Consider the following 20072-nt stretch of genomic DNA (forward strand, 5'->3'; position numbering starts at 1 on the left):
ATGGAGCATACTGCCTGTGGACAGGATAGCAACCAAAAGCACACGATTTCACAAAGTAACAGGGTAAACTGGCAGATGAAAAACGATGATACCTCTATTGAATGAAGCCATAAAATATAAGGGGAAAAAAGGTGTGAAAATGGAAGTATGGCTTTATTACAATCTTACCCAGGCCCTTACTGGCCCAGACAGAACCTCTGGTGTGAGGCAGTAGGTTGCTAGAGGACAAGCACGTACTGGGGACTGGACGAGTGCGTGTTAATTTGGCCGCCATGTGCAGCAGCACAAAGGGTCGGGGTGTTTTGCAGACCGATATAACTGCAGCCTGTGGCACAGCCACCGGACCGGCCGGGCGCCTTCAGGCGCGGGGCAGAGGAAGGAGACGCTGCCCGGTTGCGCGTGAACGGACACGGCTGAGGCAGGGCACGGGGCAGGCCGCGCGCTCCGCGCCGCAGCCTCGGCCCGGCCAGCGGTGATTCCCTGCCGGCTGCTGCCCGTGCCCTGCCGTTTTTCACCCGCTCCACCAGCGCCGCGGGGCCGGTTCCTCGCGGTGCCGGGTCCCTCCGCCCCGGCTACCTGCGCGCCACCGCCACCCCGGCTCCAAAGCGTCCCCGGCGCCGCGCCGTTGTCAGGGCAACGGGGCGGGCCAGGATTGACGCTTCCAACTGCCAATCAGCGCTCTGCTTTTCAAACCCGCCCCTGCCAGGGACGCGGCTATTGGGGGTTCCTCGCAGGGGCACGGCTGCTCACATCAAAACTACACGTCCAGCATGCCATGCGCGGTGGCTCGCCACCGCAGAGCTGGGTGGGGCGCGGAGCATCATGGGGGCTGTAGGCGGCAGCTCCCTCCCGCGTCCGCCTGCCCGGCGTCCCCTCGCCATTAGCTGCCAGGGGAACGTCCCCAGCTGGGAAGGAGGTTTAGGTGGTCCCATGCGATTCGGCAATATGAAGATTTGTATTCCACATCTTTCATATTTTTGATGCATAAAATTAGTTTGCTTTGCTGCGATGTAAAACGCAGGAGCCCCGAAGTATCTGTCCCTCTGTGGAGTACCCAGCGGTAGTCCCTGGTGGCACGCAGGGACCATCCACCCTCCTTACGGCAGGCAGAAGGGATCCTTGCTATCTGCCATGTCTCTCTCTACAGCTCTCTTAAAATGCCCACCACTCTTTTTGGTTTAGCCTTGTCCTTATTTCCCCTTCTCCTCTCACACCAGCGCTCTCCCGCGTTCCTGCAGCACGAACTGGACAGCCGGTGACCGGTCGCAGCTACGGCAACGAAGGCTTTATGCCGGGCATTGCCCCCGCCAGGCAGCAACACCGAGGGGACCGTATCCACGGTGCGGTGCGAGTGGCCGAGACCCAGGACAGGAGACCGTTTCCTTGAAGTCCAGTTAATAACTTTAATCGCTTAATTGCATGTAAGTGGAATGACTCAAGCAAGTCAGTCATTCCACTTAGCTCACCGTGCCGCTGGCTGCCCTTTGTAACTACAGTTCTTTGACCCGAAGAGGGATTTTATTAAAGATGAGGCACAACTAATGATAACATAAGCGTTACCTTTTTTCCTCCTGATGCAGAAGCCCAGGTTAATAAATTTGGAAACGCCATTACCATCCCTCAGAGAGTATATGTCCCGTGGGGAGCCCTCACTCACGTGCGGCGGGGACGGAGATATGAAGCAGAAGGTGACAGACGCCCTGTGCGCCCAGCCCTGCCCCCGGGGCTGGGACGGACTAGCAGAGGCTGACGGAGCCGCCAGCACTGCTCCCCGGCGAAGCCGCGCCGGCCGGGAGCGCGGGGGACCGGGATCGGGGCCGGGGTCGGTAGCGGCGGGGTGTGTGTGGCGGCCGGGCCGCCCCGCGGCATAAGCAGCCCCGGCCCCGCTGCCTGCGCGGCGGGAGGGCAGGGAGCGGCGGGACCTCGGCGGCAGCGACACGCCCCAGCGGCAGGTATGCGGTATGCCGTGTGCTGTACGCCGCAGTCTCTCCTTTAAAAGCGCGAAGCGGTGCTCTCGGCCTCCAGCTCTTGGCTTTAGGATGCCACGGTAAACTAGCGCCCGCCGGGCCACGCCACGCCGAGCCCAGGAGGGGCAGCGGGCGGCCGCGGCTGCGGGCGAAGCCGGCGGCGGCGTCGGCTGCTCCTGGGGAATCGCCGGTGCCCCGCGGCGGTGCGACCTGAGAGGCTGAGCGAGTCCCGGCTGGCTCCAAGTGCGTTGCTCAGCCATCCGTGGCGGCTCGGAGGAGCGGCGGGCGGCACGGCACCGGCTGCGCTGCGGGGACGGGGCGGGGGACGGGACCGGACGGGACGGGGCGGGACAGGACCGCCGGGTTCGGGCGCTGCCGCTGCGGCGCCTCTGCTGCGGGGTCCGGGCTGCCTCCGCATAACACTGTGTGTTGTGTTTGCCTGGAACATCAACTCAAGCCGGTACCGTGAGGTCAAGAAGTATTATTTATATATTTATTTATAAATCAATCACGCACATTGCCAGGAATATTGCAGTATCAGAGTAGGGCTTCACTTAGAAATGGTTGATCAGTGGTAAGAAAGACTAATGGGAACAGTGGCATGCTGTATCCTGCAGGACAATGGCGACCTGGTGAAACAGGAGCTGATTTTTTTTTTCTTAAGCCTGTTTTTATGGGCCTGTTCTTAGTGTTAAACTGCTGATTCAAAACTTTCTTGCCCTCTCTGACAGCTGGGGAAGTTCAAGGTCTTGAATCGTATCTGAAAACAGCCTCGTGTTCTGCTGTGTGCAATGGTTGCTGGAGGAGAGGGGATGTGATCGGTGCGGTTTTAAATATTCATCTTGGTGGTGGCTTGTTAAGTTCTATCAGAAACTTTCCTTATGCAAATTGAAAATGATTTGTCCAATATGACACATCTTTAAATTTATTCACAACCTAAGCTGTCTCTTCTGTTCTTAATGTCAAGAACCTTTAATCTGAAATAAACATTCCTGGCTACCTCTTAAGTACTTCATAAAGCATTTATAAAATGCTTGGGAGTCAGTGAAGTTAATAACAGCTTAACATCTAAACATGTTGAATACTATGGAAAGTAACATCTCAAACTGTGCTTATAAGGTTCTTTTCCCTCAAACTCATCTAAACTGTGAGCCTCTGCAGCTAATCATGATGCTTGGATACAATCACCTTTTGGTCTTTTTGTCTGGTTCATGATCACCACTGGTTTGCACTCAGTCTTTTATGGCTGAAGGAATAGATATAATCTTGCTAAATGACAAGTTAATGCACTCAGATAATTTATCTGAATTGCAATCTGGCATGCTGGGTCTCCATTTCCAAGAGTGCTAATACTAATGTCTAAGAAAAATGCTGCCTGTCTTGGAAATTCCATTTCTTTCAAGGACTGGACAGCAGGCTTGGAGACGGGGGGGAATGCTAGCTACAGAAGTAGGTAAGTTTCCCAGAAGAGTGAACACTCATGAGAGGCTTTTGGTACTCTTCTGGAAACAGAAGGAAATGAGTCAGGATGTCTTGCATGTATGATGATGTTGACAAGTGAGAGAGGAAGAAGTTTTTAGCAAGTGACTCCATAATTCCAAAGGGACAGAAATTCCTCTGTTAAATAAATGTCCTGACAGCCTATCTGCAAATTTAAGAGCTTGCCCAAACTTTTCTTTGGGTTCTGCAGAACATGTGCAATATTACGAGGAAGGTCTTAAATTCAGTGTAATGTGCAAGTGCCTTTCACAGAAGATAAACATGTTTGGAGTCCAATTGTCAGTGCAGACTGATGGGATGCTACTATATTCATGCTTGCCTGTTTTCTGACTGACATGCACTTCTCTTCATTTCAGAAATGGAAAATCCTGAAGTGGCTGTGAGCGGCTGCAGTGCTCACGATGACGAAAATCTTTGCAACTACAAACGACATCCGTCAGTATCACAGGAGGGGCTTTTGGAAGACCAGCTTAGAAGGAAGTTAAAATTCTTCTTCATGAACCCATGTGAGAAATTCTGGGCCCGAGGCAGGAAACCTTGGAAACTTGGGATTCAGCTGCTCAAAATAGCAATGGTTACTGTTCAGGTGAGTAACTATAGAAGCAGGGATTCTTCTTAGCCCATGGGAAGTCAAATGAGTGCAGGTGACAAATGCTACTCATGGCATGGTGCAGAGAAGGGGAGAGGATAGACTGCAAAACTATCCTAGTTGCATATGTGTAGCTTAGATCTCAGATGTCATAGTTTTATTATAAAATTATTGACTGAAAAAATAGCTTTCCTAAGAGTAGAAATGAAAGGAACCATGTTTAAGGGCTCAGCTTTACTTCTTACTTTACTTTTTTTCACCCCCCCCCCAAAGGATGGCATCTATTTCCCCAATACCTTCTTCTCTATGAGTGTCTGAGGGAACGAACAGTTGCTCATGTTTCAGTGTCACAGTAATAAAACGTGAAACTGGTGGCTTTTTCACTATGTTTGCTTGTATCTTGTGTATGGTATACAAACTCTTGTATTGAACCCCCCCCCCCCAAAATTCTGCTCCACTCTTCCTGTCACCCAGACTTGCACCATAGATTTCAAATAACACATTTATCTGCTGCACAAAGGCAATTGATTGTCTCAAAGTTTTTGTGGTTTTGAGGTTAAGGAGGAAGAAGATCTTTCACAAAACCTTTCTAGTGCCTCGGATGATGATCTTTGCATTTCCCACATGTGGCTTACCTTTATGGTGGTGTCAGTGCCATGACAATACAAGTATAGGGAAGAATGTTTTCCATGGTTGCATGACTGATGGGACAAACTGCAGAAATGTTAGTTCGCCTGCTATACATCTGGCATCATGTTTGTAACCCTTCCTTACTGCTTCAGTTTTAAATGTATCATCATCCTCTGATTGTCATCTGTCCCGTTTTGCAACTAGAATAAAATCTGATGGTGGAAGAACCTAAACAAGAAAGAAACTAATGCTGATTTACCCTTTTCAGAGAAAAAACTGCCTGTAGGTAATTCAGTCTTAGCACTGTTTATTTGCTGGTGTATTCCTTGTGCCTAGCATGCTGAGCTTGCCCACAGAGCATTTTACTATCTCTGTAACTGAGTTGTCCTTATCAAAACACACATATCCAGTTTGCATCGTGGCCATAAAACTAATCTGTAGGCTACTGATTCAGACTTATCTCTGATGAGTTTCTTCACAATGCTCTTGGCACTAGATTTGAAACAATAGTCACTGAAGAGAATTGTGAGCTCCCACAAACAATATATCACATTCTTCTAAAAAACTTTTCCAGCCTGGATAGTAGAAAGCAGGGGTTTATGCTATTTTTTGTTGCAATATATTTATTAATTTGTTTGTCAGAGGTTATGCTGTACAAGCACAGTTTTGATCAGTTATTCTCAGAAGCACCTTTCACTGAAACCTGAGAGAGTGATGCCTTGTTTTTCTGTCCTCAATTGCCTTTTGTGTGCTGGAGTAAGGACTTCAAAGCAGGGTCTGGCTAAGTCCTTGTACTGCCTTTTTGCTGAGGCAACACTGATATTCTCCAAGGCAAGTCATGTTACTGTCAGGCTGAACTAACAAAGCACCTGTAACAGTATATAGGTAGCTTGAATTTGAGATGGTATCTTTTTCTTTGTAAAAATGCAAGTCCTTGGCCAAGATGCTGGTAAACGTGTGAAAGGAACATTCTTGAAACCTATTATTTCCTTAAAGTCAAACTTCCTTTGACCAGCTGCGAAATGGAGTAGCTTGCATGCAACTGCTGTGTCTACCGGTGTGAAAAAAGAGTGGCTGTTTGTAGGACAGGATTCATATGCTAATACAGAAGCCAACTTTGTCTTTGAGAAGGAAATATAAATGTCTTTTTCAGCTGGTGGTTTTTGGACTGAGCAATCAAATGGTGGTTGCCTTCAAAGAAGAGAACACTGTTGCATTCAAACATCTCTTCTTGAAAGGATATATGGACAGAATGGATGATACCTATGCTGTATACACACAAACAGATGTCTATGACCAGATATTCTTTGCAATAAACCAGGTAAAGATTGTTGCTGCAATATATACCATATATATGCTCTTTACCTGAGTACCTTTTCTTCTTCCACCTTCCGTAATGGTGCCTGGAACTGAACTTCTGAGCCTGTTGCTTAAGACTGGAGTGTTGACTCATTTAGGTTTTCTGTCATTGCCAGAGCATTGTACTGTGGCAACATTCTTAAAGCTAATCAGCATACTACTTCTGCACTAAATGTGCAGTCTTTGGAGTTGAGCCAGAGTTCTTTGCAAGTAACAAATTAGACTTTCTAGTAAGGATTGTAAAGAGAAAAAAATAATAAGCAAAAAGGTACCTAGACCCAAATCCTGCACTTACTGTGTTTGTCAAATACCTTAAAGTATTTGAGAACTCAGCTGTAGTGTGGTGTAGGTTTCCAAGTTCTTTAGGTGACCTTTTAAATGAAAAAGATGGGTTGTGGCACAGATCCAGACACTTCTGGCTTGTTTTTCTGGTTAGTTGGGTATTTTTTCAGAGACTAGCAGTTTTGGTGCCATCTAAGTTGGTTTATCTGTTTGTTCTGAACTTTAGTACTTACAGCTGCCCAACATCTCCGTTGGAAACCATGCTTATGAGAAGAAGGGAGCAGAAGAGACAGCTCTGGCCCTCTGTCAGCAGTTCTACAAACGAGGAATAATCTGTCCTGGAAATGACACCTTTGATATAGATCCAGAGATTGTGACTGGTGATGAACCTAATCTATTTTATCAGTTCTTTGGGAGGGGGACCCTACATTTATGATAAATTCTTAAAAACCCCTCACTGTACTGTATAGTCCTATCACATGATCTGTACTGAACTTATTACCAGCCAAAACTGGTAAGAAAACTAGCACGCAACTAACCTCTAGCCCTCACCTCCGTGGTAACTGTCTTTTATGTCTACTGCCACAGAACAAGTGATGAGCTGTTGGCACTGATGGCCATCTAACACAAGTATTTTGGGCTAATTTCAGGAGCCCTCCCTGTGCATTCATGATTAATAACTTGGCTAGTGTTCAGGGAAGCCAACGTATTTGTCAGCTGGCTTCTCAAATGACCCCTCACTTAAGTGTGCTATCTTGTCTGGTATAGTCAACAGCTCTTTACAGCCTCGGGAGTGGGAATGGCAGATTACAGTTAAACAGCGTGATAACCCATGAATGTTGTTGTGAGTCCTTATCCATTGCAGACTGCTTGTACGTTGAGCCAATGACGCCGTTAGACAACACAACAGTGGGAAAGCACAATTTGAATTTCACTCTGGATTTCCACAGGTGAGGGGGAATCAGCACCTCCTGTATTGGGGTATTTCATGCATTTCCTCTGCTGAAAAGCTAATACGAAGCTCTCTTGCAGACTGGTGTGGTGGAGCTCAAGTTCAATCTGAAGGCAATTAACCTCCAGACTGTTCGTCACCATGAGCTCCCTGACTGTTACGACTTTCACTCTGAGGGTATGTACGAAGCCTGCCACGTGTCTTTCTGTTCCAAACCAAGAGATAGTTCCTGCTGATTTACCATACACAGTCAGTGCAGGTGCTTTCTGAAGTGTTGGGCACCACAGACTTGTCCCCACTGGTGGCTGGATTACTCTGTCGTGGCTTAGTGTACCCTGTAAATACCGCTGGTTGTCACTGTGGAAGGTTAAGATATGAGTGCTCATGACGTGGTCCAGAAGCACTTGTTTGACATACAGCCTTTTGTGCTATAATCCATCTGAAGTATAATGAAAGCATAAACCTCTTCTCTTCAGAAGATGCTTCTAGGAAAGGTTGTTTTCAAGATCACAGAGGAATGAGACTGTAGTTTAAAAGAATTTCATGTAGTATCTACTTGATCAATCAATTCTATGGCAAATATATGGTTCACCAGATTTGTCTTTCACTTTGACAGCCATTTATTTGACTAAAACTCGAATTGCCTTAGGCTTAAACATATTTCGTAACTTCTCCCCTAGGAGAATTATTCTGAATCATTATGCAGGCTTAGCTTACAGTGTGCTACATACGTAATGGTTTAACTTTAAAAAGACATGCACTTTTTTGTTTGTTTGTTTTGTTCACACAGATAGTGTTTGATAACAAAGCACACAGTGGAAGAATTAAAATAAGTCTAGACAATGACATAGAGATCAGGGAATGTAAAGACTGGCACGTTTCTGGATCAAGTAAGTGACATAAATACATTCAAATTTCATGTTAAATTTTGCCACACTAGCACAATGTTTGTTAAACTCCTTCTTTACTAAAAGATGAGGCACTATTGACGTACATTCTCTAGTGGCTTGGCTCTAAATCCTGATTTTCTAAGGAATTGTTCTTCAGCCTCTGATCTGAAACCCTGGGAATCCAGCCACACCATTATTTTCCTTAGCAGTTCTCAAACCTTGCACCATTGATACTGCCCAAGCAAAACTTTTCACACCTCACTGTGCATCCTTCTAGCTTCGGCTACTGAACTTATGCTCCTCGTTGCTTAAGGTAGGCTGTGAACTGCTCTTCCAGCACTAGGCAACAGAAGGACACATGATAGTGTTGGAAAGTAGAAACCGATTCACTCTTATTTCAGGATGTAGCACCAGGAAAGATAAGGAAGCGCTGTTGATAAGGCTTGCTAGAGTGGAATTGCTAGAAACACTTCTACTGGTGCTTAAATGTTGTTTGGCATGTATTTTGGTGTATCAGAAATGCACAGAAATGCATTATAATATAGTGCCTAAATTATATTAAATAGTTACTGACAAGAGCACCCTTGTTGGCAAGCTGTTGGGTCTGGTCAAAACATTGGCTGAGATCTTTTTTGATTAGAGAAAATAATATCTTTGAAAGTCAGAAGCTTTCCAAGACTTTACATTCCACTTATTTTTCATTTTTTGCTAAAGGAAGCAATAGGATGAATCAGGTCCATTTTTCTACTTGGCCACTTTCCCTTTTGCTGTACCTATATCAGGAAATGAAGAGCTGGTAGTGAAAAAAGAGAAGTTTGGGGTGTTTTTTTTAAAGATCCATATTGGAATAAATTTGGAGGAATTTAATGAAATGTATTACAGAGTACAGAACACACCCCTTAAGCAAATGCATACTCCACTACACACTGTTTACAAACTAGCTTTGCTAGCTGCCGTGTTACAAATGCACACCAGATGGCATGCTACCTCTAACAGATTGCTAGTGCAACAGTACAAGAAGGTTTTGATACCAGGCTTCTGTAATAATCCACATCTGATGTCTGTGTAGATTTCCTCTATAACAGTTTTACAAAATCATCTCCTGGAGTCACTGTATTATTTTCTGAAAGCCAAGGAAGAATACAAAGGTAATGATTACAATTGGACAATAACAAGTTGTTGCTATTCTGGACTACGCTGCAAACCCAGTTTAAATGGCAACAGTACATGTGTTAGTGACTTTGGTATAAGCAAGAAGTAGGTGAGCTTTTTCTGAGTAGTGCAGTGAAGTCAACTAGAACGTCAGTATAGCATTTTGGAGAATTGCTACATCTTCTTGAAAATTTAGCATTAATTTATTTCAGTTGTTTTTCTCAATCACTTTTTTAGCATTAAAAATCTAATCCTTACACTGTCTCCCTGAGCTTCAGCTATATGATAGGTATGAAAAAAGGGGTCTAGTGGTAGATTAGGTACAAAATTTGACCTTAGTTGATCAAGACTGTGAATTTTAGTAACATAAGAGATGGAGAACTGAAGTCTAGCTCAATGTTGGTCTTGGCTAGCTGAGCAGCAGTGCAAATTATCTGTGCTAGTCTAGGACAGAAAACCCATCTGATAGTCAAGTACTGGTCTGGAACAGAAGATGCAACGTTCCTGGGATTTTTTCTTTTTGACAAGTTCTGTCACTCCAAAGGCCATTCCAGTGCTTGTAAAATGGACGGTTCTAATTCTGCAGGGCTGTAAGAAGCACTCACGCTCTGGTATACTTTTGATGTGGTATCAACCTTCCTAAATTAACTGAAGTGGTGGTGTCCATAGTGCAGATGCACTTGTGTCTCATGAAAATATGTCAGATGATAAACTTTTCCGGGAAAAATGCTAATATTTTTCTTAATTTAGTTATATAAATAAAGTTCACATCAAAACTTGATTCTTACTTCCATATTCAAGATGGTCAACAGGATGAAATGCATCTGACTATAAACATATACATTTTTGTTCTTGCAGTACAGAAGAACACTCATTACATGATGATCTTTGATGCTTTTGTTATATTGACTTGTTTGGCTTCATTGATCCTTTGCACACGATCAGTGGTTAAAGGAATTCAGCTCCAAAGGGTGGGTATAACTCTTTCCTTGGAAAGTCTTCATGTCTTGTGTAAGTCTGATTAACTTTTTTCTTTCCTCCTTTCCCGTAGGAATTTGTAAGCTTTTTCCTCTATTATTATAAGAAAGAAATATCTTTCAGTGATCAAATGGAATTTGTCAATGGGTGGTACATCCTGATTATGGTCAGTGATGTCTTAACTATTGTTGGATCAACTCTGAAGATGGAGATACAAGCCAAGGTGAGCTTTTTACACTGTCAGGTGGAAGCAAAACTGATTGTTTCTGTCCCAGCTAGGTTTAAATCTGTCGGAGGACTTTAGGCTGGCTATACTTCATTCTGTAGTGGCATGAAGTTTTAAAATTCAATCTTCTCTGGAATTGTAACTGAGATGTGTTGTTTCCAGTTGAGAGATTAAAAAAACTCCAATTATCTCTAGATATTTTAGTTCTAATTAACTTTGCTTCTTTGTGACACCAAGGAATAAAATTAACTTAATCTCTGGAAGTCTGAGACTGTTGACTTTCTCTCTTCCCCATTTAGGACCACTTATAGTTGCTTATTTTATGATTTTTATTTTTTTTTTTAATTTAGCATTTAACTTTCTGTTCCCTATTTAACAAGTGTTTAACTAGCACAGAGACTCTCTCCTTAAACGTCACTTTGCTGCTTTCCCAGCTTCTGGTTTCCAGCATGTATGTAACAGTCAGCCACAGCCAGGTTCTAGGCCTTCAGTTTCTAAAATAAACTTGATAATGAAAAAAAAAGGCCAACTTTTAAAAACATATTATGTGCAACCAGAATTAGGGAAGAAAAATTATTATAATATGCAATCCTGAAGCACTCTAATATTCAGATAATGTTGTTGTTCACCAAATCTGGACTAGACTTTGAAGTGTGACATTGCAACACAGCAGACTTTGGACAGCAGTGATGAAAGGATGGGTCTGAAATCATCTGGTGACAGCTTGACTATCCTTAATGCCCCGTACAAACTGCCCTATCTTACCTTAGGAACTATAAACTCAGGAGTAGGAAGAAGCTGTGAGGAAGTCGGCTAAGAGATAGCTTCATCCTGCTTCAGGAGAAGCAAAGACAAGAACGAGACTGCAATAAAATCTTGTATTTGGGATTCCAGTATCTTATAAATACATCTATTTATATATGTTTCTATTCTAAGAGAGTGTTTTATTAAAACTCTTTTCTACTCATACATTTCATTTTGCAAGCCTTGCAGACCATAACAAGAAGATCTTGTTCCATGTTACTGTGCAAAAGTCAGTGGCTGAATAACAAGTTCACATTAAAGTAGCCTAAATTTGTGTTTTGTCAAGCTGTAAATGATTTATGCTAATATAAAAAATTAGAAACCCCTTAGGGGAATAAAACCAGATAATAGTGAAAAATTCTTACTCAGTAAGTTGTCATGATCCATTTCAGAGTAGAGTGACAATTCAGGGAAAAGGGTATATGCTAACTTGGATGAAAACAAGCCAGTATGTATATGTGGAAAAAAGTAATGAAGTGCCGATAAAATATAAATGAAGTTCTGGTTAGAATTAATTAGAAGCTGATTAGTCTTCTCCTTGATAACTTTCTATACTTCACAGTTCCTGGCTACCTAACAAGATCCTCCTTAGTACTTATCTGAGCTCTGCTGACAAGTCACACTGTTTTTTAAAAACTGCTTCATGTACATACTGGAAGAACCTTCTATGCTCTGTTGTTCTAAAGTCACATCGACACTGTCCACTAGGATGCAGTGGAGAAATTCCCAAGCTGTTCTGGGGAACCTGCCAATGCAGATTCCAGAAGCAGTTGCTGCAGGTCTGGAAGATGCATGAAAATGTTTGCAGTGCCACTCTGCAGGTCTCAGTGAGCCATGTACAGGGGGGGTGACTCTGCACACGCCATGCTGCTGCGATCTTGGCCTTGCAAATGAAGCTTGTCTTGTTAGGAATCTGGTTTTACAAACAGCCAGATGTAAAGGCATGTGAAATAAGTTATACTTCAAAGTGCCCTTCCTCTCTGGTGGGACTTCCGCGCTCTAATGCATATTGCCCCAAACTAAATTTTAATGGGAGAGATTGCTAAGAAAAATTATCTTTCTTAACAGATCTTTGTAGTAATGAGTTGCAATTTAGAACCTGACAGTTGTTTTAATACTTGATATATATTTTTTATTTATTTTTCCTTTTTTTTTGTTTTAGAGTCTGACAAGTTACGATGTGTGTAGCATACTCCTGGGAACATCCACTATGCTTGTGTGGCTTGGAGTCATTCGCTACCTAGGTTTCTTTCAGAAGTATAATGTAAGGATCTTCTGGGATCTTCGTGCTGTTGGTATTTATTCTGTTTGTTGCTATAAGAGGGCTGGAAGAAATGCCTGGTTGAATTCTAACTGTCTGCATTCTTTGTGCAGCTTCTCATCCTAACGCTGCGAGCAGCATTACCCAATGTTATGAGGTTCTGCTGTTGTGCTGCTATGATCTACCTGGGCTACTGTTTCTGTGGATGGATTGTACTGGGACCATACCATGTGAAGGTAATATACTTACCATGAAAAAAGACAACTTGAATAACAGAATGGATTCCAAACAAATGAGAGATTACTACTGTTGTCTTCTAAGTTTCCATGTCAAGGCTTCCCTTAATATAAAAATAGCGCATCCTCAACATGATGCTGCTCTGTTTGAGGAGTCTGGCTTCCATGACTCAATCAGACTTTCCTGGAGTTATGAAAGCTCTGAGTCAGAAGTGGAAGCTGCTGTGACTCCCAATCACATGCTAGTATTTTGAGAAATAATTTTCATCTTGTGGAACTCCAGTGTCAGACTTAAGCTTTGGACTTTATACTTATCACTTTTAAAAGTGAAAATGGCTTATCTGAATTGAATGTGTATATGTACAGGAGATGCCAAACATTGCTCATTCCTCAAATGCTTTACTGTTTGTACTTTGTCATACCCTGAGTGTACAAAGAGATCCGAGGCAGCAAGTCATCAGCTGTGCATCTTCTTCATGTTATGTACAGCCTTTGGATCCAAATAAAGCAGCGATGGATGTCCTTCTCTTCTTCTCTCCTCTCTAGTTTCGCTCTCTGAACATGGTTTCTGAATGCCTTTTTTCACTGATCAATGGAGATGACATGTTTGCTACCTTTGCAAAAATGCAGCAGAAAAGTTACTTGGTTTGGTTATTCAGTAGGATCTACCTCTACTCCTTCATCAGTCTGTTCATCTATATGGTTCTGAGTCTCTTCATTGCACTCATTACAGATACATATGAAACTGTCAAGGTAAGCATGGACTCTTTGTTTGGAATAAAAAGGCAAGATTGGTTCTGTCAAGACTCTCATCCCCCTCGATATTGTGACTTGCAGTGCATGCCAATATAAAGGATAAATATAATGGCTACTTTAGAGGGTGTAGAGTGATGAGAGGCTTTAAATCCCTTCCTACTTCAGTTTTCTTACAAGCCTATCTGATTTCCAGCTCCAGTGGAAGCTAAATACCTACTAAAAAGCAGTAATTTCATATTCAGTTCTGAAAATCTTATAATTTCGGACTTGAGCAATGTTTGAAAAGCAGTCTGGGGAGAATTTGGGTTATTTTATGTTTTAGCCGTGTCAAAGGTTTAACTAAATATCAATTCCTAGCACTACCAGCAAGATGGGTTTCCAGAGACAGAACTTCAGAGATTTATATCACAGTGCAAAGACTTACCAAACTCTGGCAGGTACAGGTTAGAGGAGGAGAGCTCTGCATCTCTCTTCTGTTGTTGTAACGGTATGTATCTATATTAAAATTATACATTAAGGTATATGCAAAAGCAGCATGGCACAACATGTCCCTGTTATAATGTTTATGAAGAGCACTGAATTTTTTGCGGGGAGAGGGATAGAGGGAAAAAAAGCCCCGCCAACGTAAAAATCCCAAACTGTTTCTAAAACTTTAGAATGGAGCACTTTAGTGAAATGTCTGCAGCCAAAAAAACCCCTAGGAGAGGTGAAAGAACTTTTAAATTAAGAATCACTTATCATGAAAAATAGTACAGAAAGTTAGACAATATCTATAGTAACTTGGGAACCCCGTATGCGTAATGTGCAAGCATTAACATTGCCTGTACTCGCTGCAATAGACAGGGCTCGTTCAGTGTCATCTTACCCGCTTTTTAATGATGCCTTGTGCAGTAAGGTGTCCTAACTTAAATGGTAGTGGGCCTAAAACTTAGGGAGAAAAGCTTGCCAAGGTTTTTTTACCTTAGCATGCAGTTTAAGGTATTATCACAGCACCTGGAAAAGCATTGCCTAACAACTTGCATTATGGAGAGGTTAATGCTTCAGTTATTTGAAGCTTTGTTTCTTCAGGAATACTGATTGCAGGATATGTGGTTTATGTTTAACCTGGCTGGCAGCAACTCTGAGTTTTGCTTGCTAAATGGTCCCTTGGTGGGGGAGCCTTAAAATATTTGCAGCTTGGTTAAAAAGATCAAAGACATTTGCAGATCCTTGGTATTGGGCTTTTCTGGGGTGCTCTATTGTTATATGCCAGATAGAATATATTTATGAAGGGGAGGAGATGGGGATGTATTTCAGAACAGGGAGAAAACAGAGCCTTACTGGAGATGAAAGTGTGGGGTGAAGCAGAGCAGGGCATCTTGCTCCTGGGTAAAGGGCACAGACATGTTAATATTTCCTTTTCCGCACACACCTCAGCTTAACCAGGCAAGAAACCCAACATGAGGCGAGACAGGGTGGGGATGTACTTTTCCCACTGACTGTAGAGCAGGGAATGGACCTGTAAAAGAGCATTCAAAAAGGAAAACTTGGATAGTCTCAAGCAACTTGTTCTTCAGGAGTATTGGGCATTTAAGTACCTCATTGCAGAGCTTTGTTTCCTAAACAGATTACCTGCTCTTCAATTGTTTTATCCTGGTGCCAAATGTCTTGGTCCACTTGCATGCCTCATACCATGCATGCTAATGTTACAAACTGGTTTTTGTGTGGAAATGGTGTGTTTCTTTCTTTAGAAGCTAGATCAGGGGCTGACTTTGCAGTTGCCTATAAATACTGGACATTGCTCCATTAGCTCTATTATTGTGGCCTTCTGGTTTGACTTTAAAACAAATGATCTGTAGGAAGAAGTAAGTATCTTGAGTGGGATGTTGCATTATGGCTTCTGCTCCTTCATTAGTTGTGTGGTCCTACAGGACATGCAAGGCTCAATTCTTTCACATGGTCAAAATGTTTTATGGTGATTCACCGCAGTTTGTTATGAGGGTATGTCAACTTAGTAATTAAATAGTTCAGAGGTATTTTTAAGGTTCTTTGTACAATGAAACTATTATTTTGATGCATGTACCTGACAAATTTTTCGCCCTCTCCTGTACAGGTTGTAGTGAACATATGTAATGGATTGTGGGAATGTATCATGGAGGCTTTAAAGGAGCACATATCGCAAGAACTGGACAGTGGAGCTTGTGGAAAACCTTATACCTAAAGCCTGAATTTGCTTTTCTCAAAAACCAGTGTAAGCCTGTGGCAGAAGCTTATGGTAAACTTACAGTCTTTCTGATTAGGCACTCTCATTACTAGTTCAGCGGTTTGGGAGGGGTGGTTTTTTGTTAGCTTTGTTCTATTTGTTTCCTCAGTTAAATTGTGCAAAGGGCATTAAAAAGCTGTCTTGTGTTCAGACACTTGGCTAGATTATGTGAGTAGACTAGAAATGCAGTAACTTTCAACAAGAAGTAAAAATAGTGCTAGACAACTGCAACTTTGAACACCAACCTAGCCCTCAGTACTGCAGGCATTATCTGGCTATGGCTGACCCATCACTGAATGAATGAAAACTCACTTTAGAGCTCTTAGCATCTTTTGTTTATTTGCACTCATAGTACAAATAAACTGTAATTTGTTTCTGGAGACATTAAAATATAGCTGAGAGCATAAACCAGGTATTTCTATAAGCATAAGTACCACTTTCTATAAGTAGCAGTCTCTTCTCAGAGAGGCCAAGGATATGCCAGGCCAGAACTGAAGCTTGAGGGGTTTGTTGTGGAGAGCAATGTAGATGTTCTCCTATATCCAGTGCTGGGTAGGATCAGTTACAGTCTTCAGCTTCGCAGTGTGCTGACCTGATGCTTTTAAAGGAAAACTCAGACAAAAGCACTTTCAAAATATCTATTTTTTTATTTGAAATCTTCCTCTGGTACACAAGTCTGTAAACCTGAAATCTAAACTAATTTAAATACAGAGAAGGTATGTCTCTGGGAGTCATTTCCATGTGTTAGAAACTGGATGTTTCCTACCAACCTAATAACCTGGTACTGTCGGTTGCTGTCTTAAATTTTAGATCTTATAAAAGTTCAGTTTTCACAACTTAGTTTATAGACCTTGTTGATTGTGATACCATTTATTGGATGCCTTATTTTCTGTAGTCTGTTCACTCTGGGAACAGAACAGAAAACCAAAGGGAAGCGTATTTTAGATAACTTACATTTGTGAGCAACATTCCTGTAGCTGTGTGTGATAACATATAATGCTGTGCACAAAAGTGGAGGACACTAAACATGTTCCCTCTGAATGTTTAAACATAGTAAATGTGCTACAATAAACAGTTCTGGCTGCAGTAAGAACTGGGTGTGCCAGTATTCATTTTAAGAGTAAATATGTCGTGAGGTTAATATGGGAGCTTTTTTTTTTTATAGCAATACGCAATAATTGGCATGAAACTGTGTGGAGTGCATGAACTTGCATTTCCTGTAGTCAAGATAGTTCCTGTGTACCCTGGTGAAGACCTGTTCCCATGTGATCATGTTCAACGGCATTTCAGAGTTTGCCATATGAACAAGTCAGCAGGTATTAAACCTTATGCTCCTGTACATTATGTGAAGTTCAGCAAAAGCAAAACAAATGCAACATGTAGGCAGAACAGATGATTCACAGTATCTGAGTTTCCTGTATTGAGGTCCTTGTCTTCCAACAGTCCCCTAAGATTGGAAGATTTGAAGCTTTTCAAAAAGATTCAAGGCAATCTGGCCTTGAAAAGAAAACAGTAAGTGACCGTGTTTTCTGTTGACACATTAAACTCCTTATGGATCTTTGACACCACATGATATATGTAACGTGAACATCACTATTGTATAAAATAGTTTGTGCAAGGAATTCTGACAAGGATGGCAAGCACTGTAAGATCACTCAAATGCAAGCAGCTGACTTACTAGCAAAGCTTTTTCATACAGAATTAAGAGAAAGCTAAGATTAATAGTTTGCTCAAAATACAGGTGCATTTTGTAAACAGCTATGGACTTCTTTGTTTGTCGATACAGTTATAAGGCAAGTAGTAGTCTGATTTCATTTAGAAATGGGGCAGAGCATATGCTTTGTCACTATTAACTTACGAAACTGGCAACAAATTTCAACAAGATTTGACAGAGCTCTAAAATATCAAATTTCTATAAAGTTTTATAGAAGCAGAGAGAAATCATCTTTCCCAAAGCAGGAAAAGATATTGTATAGAGATTCGTTCAATTCCTGACAGGAGGAATCTTCCACTGAAGACTGGTTTCTGTTGCCTGAAGGACAAACTTCATTGTGAAGCTTGTTTTGCAGTTAAATCCATTAGGGTCTTTAAGTAATGACCTGTGCTTCTGCTACAGCTAAAAAGTCAATCAACTGAGACACAGAAATTCAATTGAAAACCACACTCTGTTACCTCTGCTGGAGCACACAGCTTTTAATATAGCATTGCTGGCAGTTGTGTGGGTTTAGGGAGGAAAGAGTTGATGAATGGTGACTTGCCTTCAAATAGTAATGGGCAGGGTCACAGTGTGAAGCCGGGGGAGGGGGGGCTAACTAAAAGGAGTAGACAGATGTGTAAAGCAAAGGATCTGATGGGGTGGGAGGAAAAGAAGGGACAACTGCTTATGAAGATAGCACAGCAACAATTGCAGGCTGTTACGTAAAAGAAAGAACAGTACCCTGAAAGGTTACTGGCTTACACCTCCTCAAAATGTCCGGTTGTGACTGGAAAAATAAATACTGCTCGTCTTACATATCTGATATCTATCTGTATTTTGTTTAAGAAAACCAGACGCTCAAGCATGTATTGTTCACCTGGGTAGTGCTGCTGGCAGTTTAAGTGCTTGCTGTCCGGGTTTCTGGCCTTGATCCTTGGTGTTCAGGATCTTCATCTGCCCAAGTATTCCACCCACCTAAGAAGCCAGTCAGTGCTGTGTTTTCTAGCTTAGTGGCTGCATTTGAGATGAGGTGCAGCCCTGCCAGGAGATCTGTGGCTGCTGCTGTTCTGTGTGTGGTGGGGATTTTAAATCTCATTTCGTGTCAATATATGATGTGCTTGTTGTGGCCTTGCAGAGACAAGAAGTGAAACAATGATCTTACTCAAAAAAAAACACAACCCCTTGTGCCTTCAACAATATCAGTAATCTCAATATTAGCAAAGCTAGTAATGCATGTAAAACTGCATCCTAGAGACATCGGTATCTTTATGCTGATACAATCAAGCAGGCATAGGTAGAACTGTAAAATGCAGATTGGGGAGAGCAAAGAAGCAGATAAAGCTTCAGATAAAATTCATTATGCTTACAAATACCATCCCAAGGAAAACAGGGCTCTTGGTGCTGTCCAAGAAGGTTCAGAGGGGTAAGAGAGTTCCTTTGTTCTAGCTCTCACTGCTCTGTGGAAAGAGTTGCCCAAACAATACTGATAGCATTTCCTCATGAAAATAAGTTGCAGGGTGCTAAACTTGGGTAAAAGCTGCTCCCCACCAAAGCTCATTTCAATGCCATTTCATGCTCAGGCAGTGAGAACTTGTTTTCAGCAGAGCGCTGAGCTCTTAACAGAATGAAGTTACACTGAGGGGAAGAAAGAGGTGGGGGCCATACTTGTTTCTAAGTGCCAGTTTCCATGCTGGATCGAGGCATATGCTCAAGGGAAGGCAAACAGTGTGCATGCAAAAGAGGAAGAAGTCAAATCCATGTATGCTCGTATCTTTCCAGTTTAAAAAAAAAAAAAAATGTGTAAAGGCATAATTTATCTTTGGCAGATGGAGGAAAAACACATGCTGCTGTAAAAGACCAAACCTGTGATTGCATATGTCAGGAGCACTGTCCTGCCTGAGCTAACTCCAGATGCTTCTGTGGAAGTCTTAAAAAAACCTTCAATGCAATAGCTGCTATAATGCTCTTGCAGCTAATTTTGAGAGGCTGCACACAGATGTTTGCCTGGGCTTTTGCTCCTGCTTCTCCCTTAAACAGTGTGACTGTAACCAAACAGCATCATCTGAGAGTATTACTTAAGAGCCACACACTGCCCATCCCCACCATGTGGACAAGCAGAGAGCTCACAGTTGCTGTGATGAAGCCTCTTGTGAGTCTGCATTCTGTTTTCACACAGAATCACAGAATTGTTGGGGCTGGAAGGGACGTCTGGAGATCATCTAGTCCAACCCCTCTGTCAACGCAGGGCCACCTAGCGCAGGTTACACAGAAACACATCCAGGTGGGTTTTGAATGTCTCCAGAGAGGGAGACTGCACAGTGTCCCTCGGGAGCCTGCTCCAGTGCTCTGCCACCCTCAACATAAAGTTCTTCCTCATGTTGAGGTGAAACTTCTTCTGTTTTAGTTCATGGCCACTGCTCCTCATCCTGTCACTGGGCACCACTGAAGAGTCTGGCACCAAAACAACCTAGGTTGTTTTTTTTTTTTTCTTTTGAAACACCCTAGTTTGGAGTAACCACATTAAACCACATCCTCTGCGGAACAAAGCACCT

General features: G+C 42.5%; 1 protein-coding gene across 1 annotated transcript; it reads left to right on the plus strand.

Annotated features, from left to right (window-relative positions):
- The first annotated feature begins 1528 nt into the window (after positions 1-1528).
- Positions 1529-17598, plus strand: MCOLN3 (mucolipin 3). The gene is given in 16 exon segments (XM_030494554.1): positions 1529-1952; positions 3824-4053; positions 5840-6007; positions 6554-6707; positions 7193-7277; positions 7360-7364; positions 7367-7443; positions 7445-7456; positions 8070-8169; positions 10180-10292; positions 10373-10522; positions 12492-12593; positions 12704-12826; positions 13373-13579; positions 13940-14069; positions 15675-17598. Coding segments are annotated over 15 exon segments (1674 nt in total). The 5' UTR covers positions 1529-1952; positions 3824-3825; the 3' UTR covers positions 15695-17598.
- The last annotated feature ends 2474 nt before the right edge of the window (positions 17599-20072 follow it).

This window comes from Strigops habroptila, chromosome 8 (genome assembly GCF_004027225.2).
Source record: "Strigops habroptila isolate Jane chromosome 8, bStrHab1.2.pri, whole genome shotgun sequence".
Classification (NCBI taxonomy): domain Eukaryota; kingdom Metazoa; phylum Chordata; class Aves; order Psittaciformes; family Psittacidae; genus Strigops; species Strigops habroptila.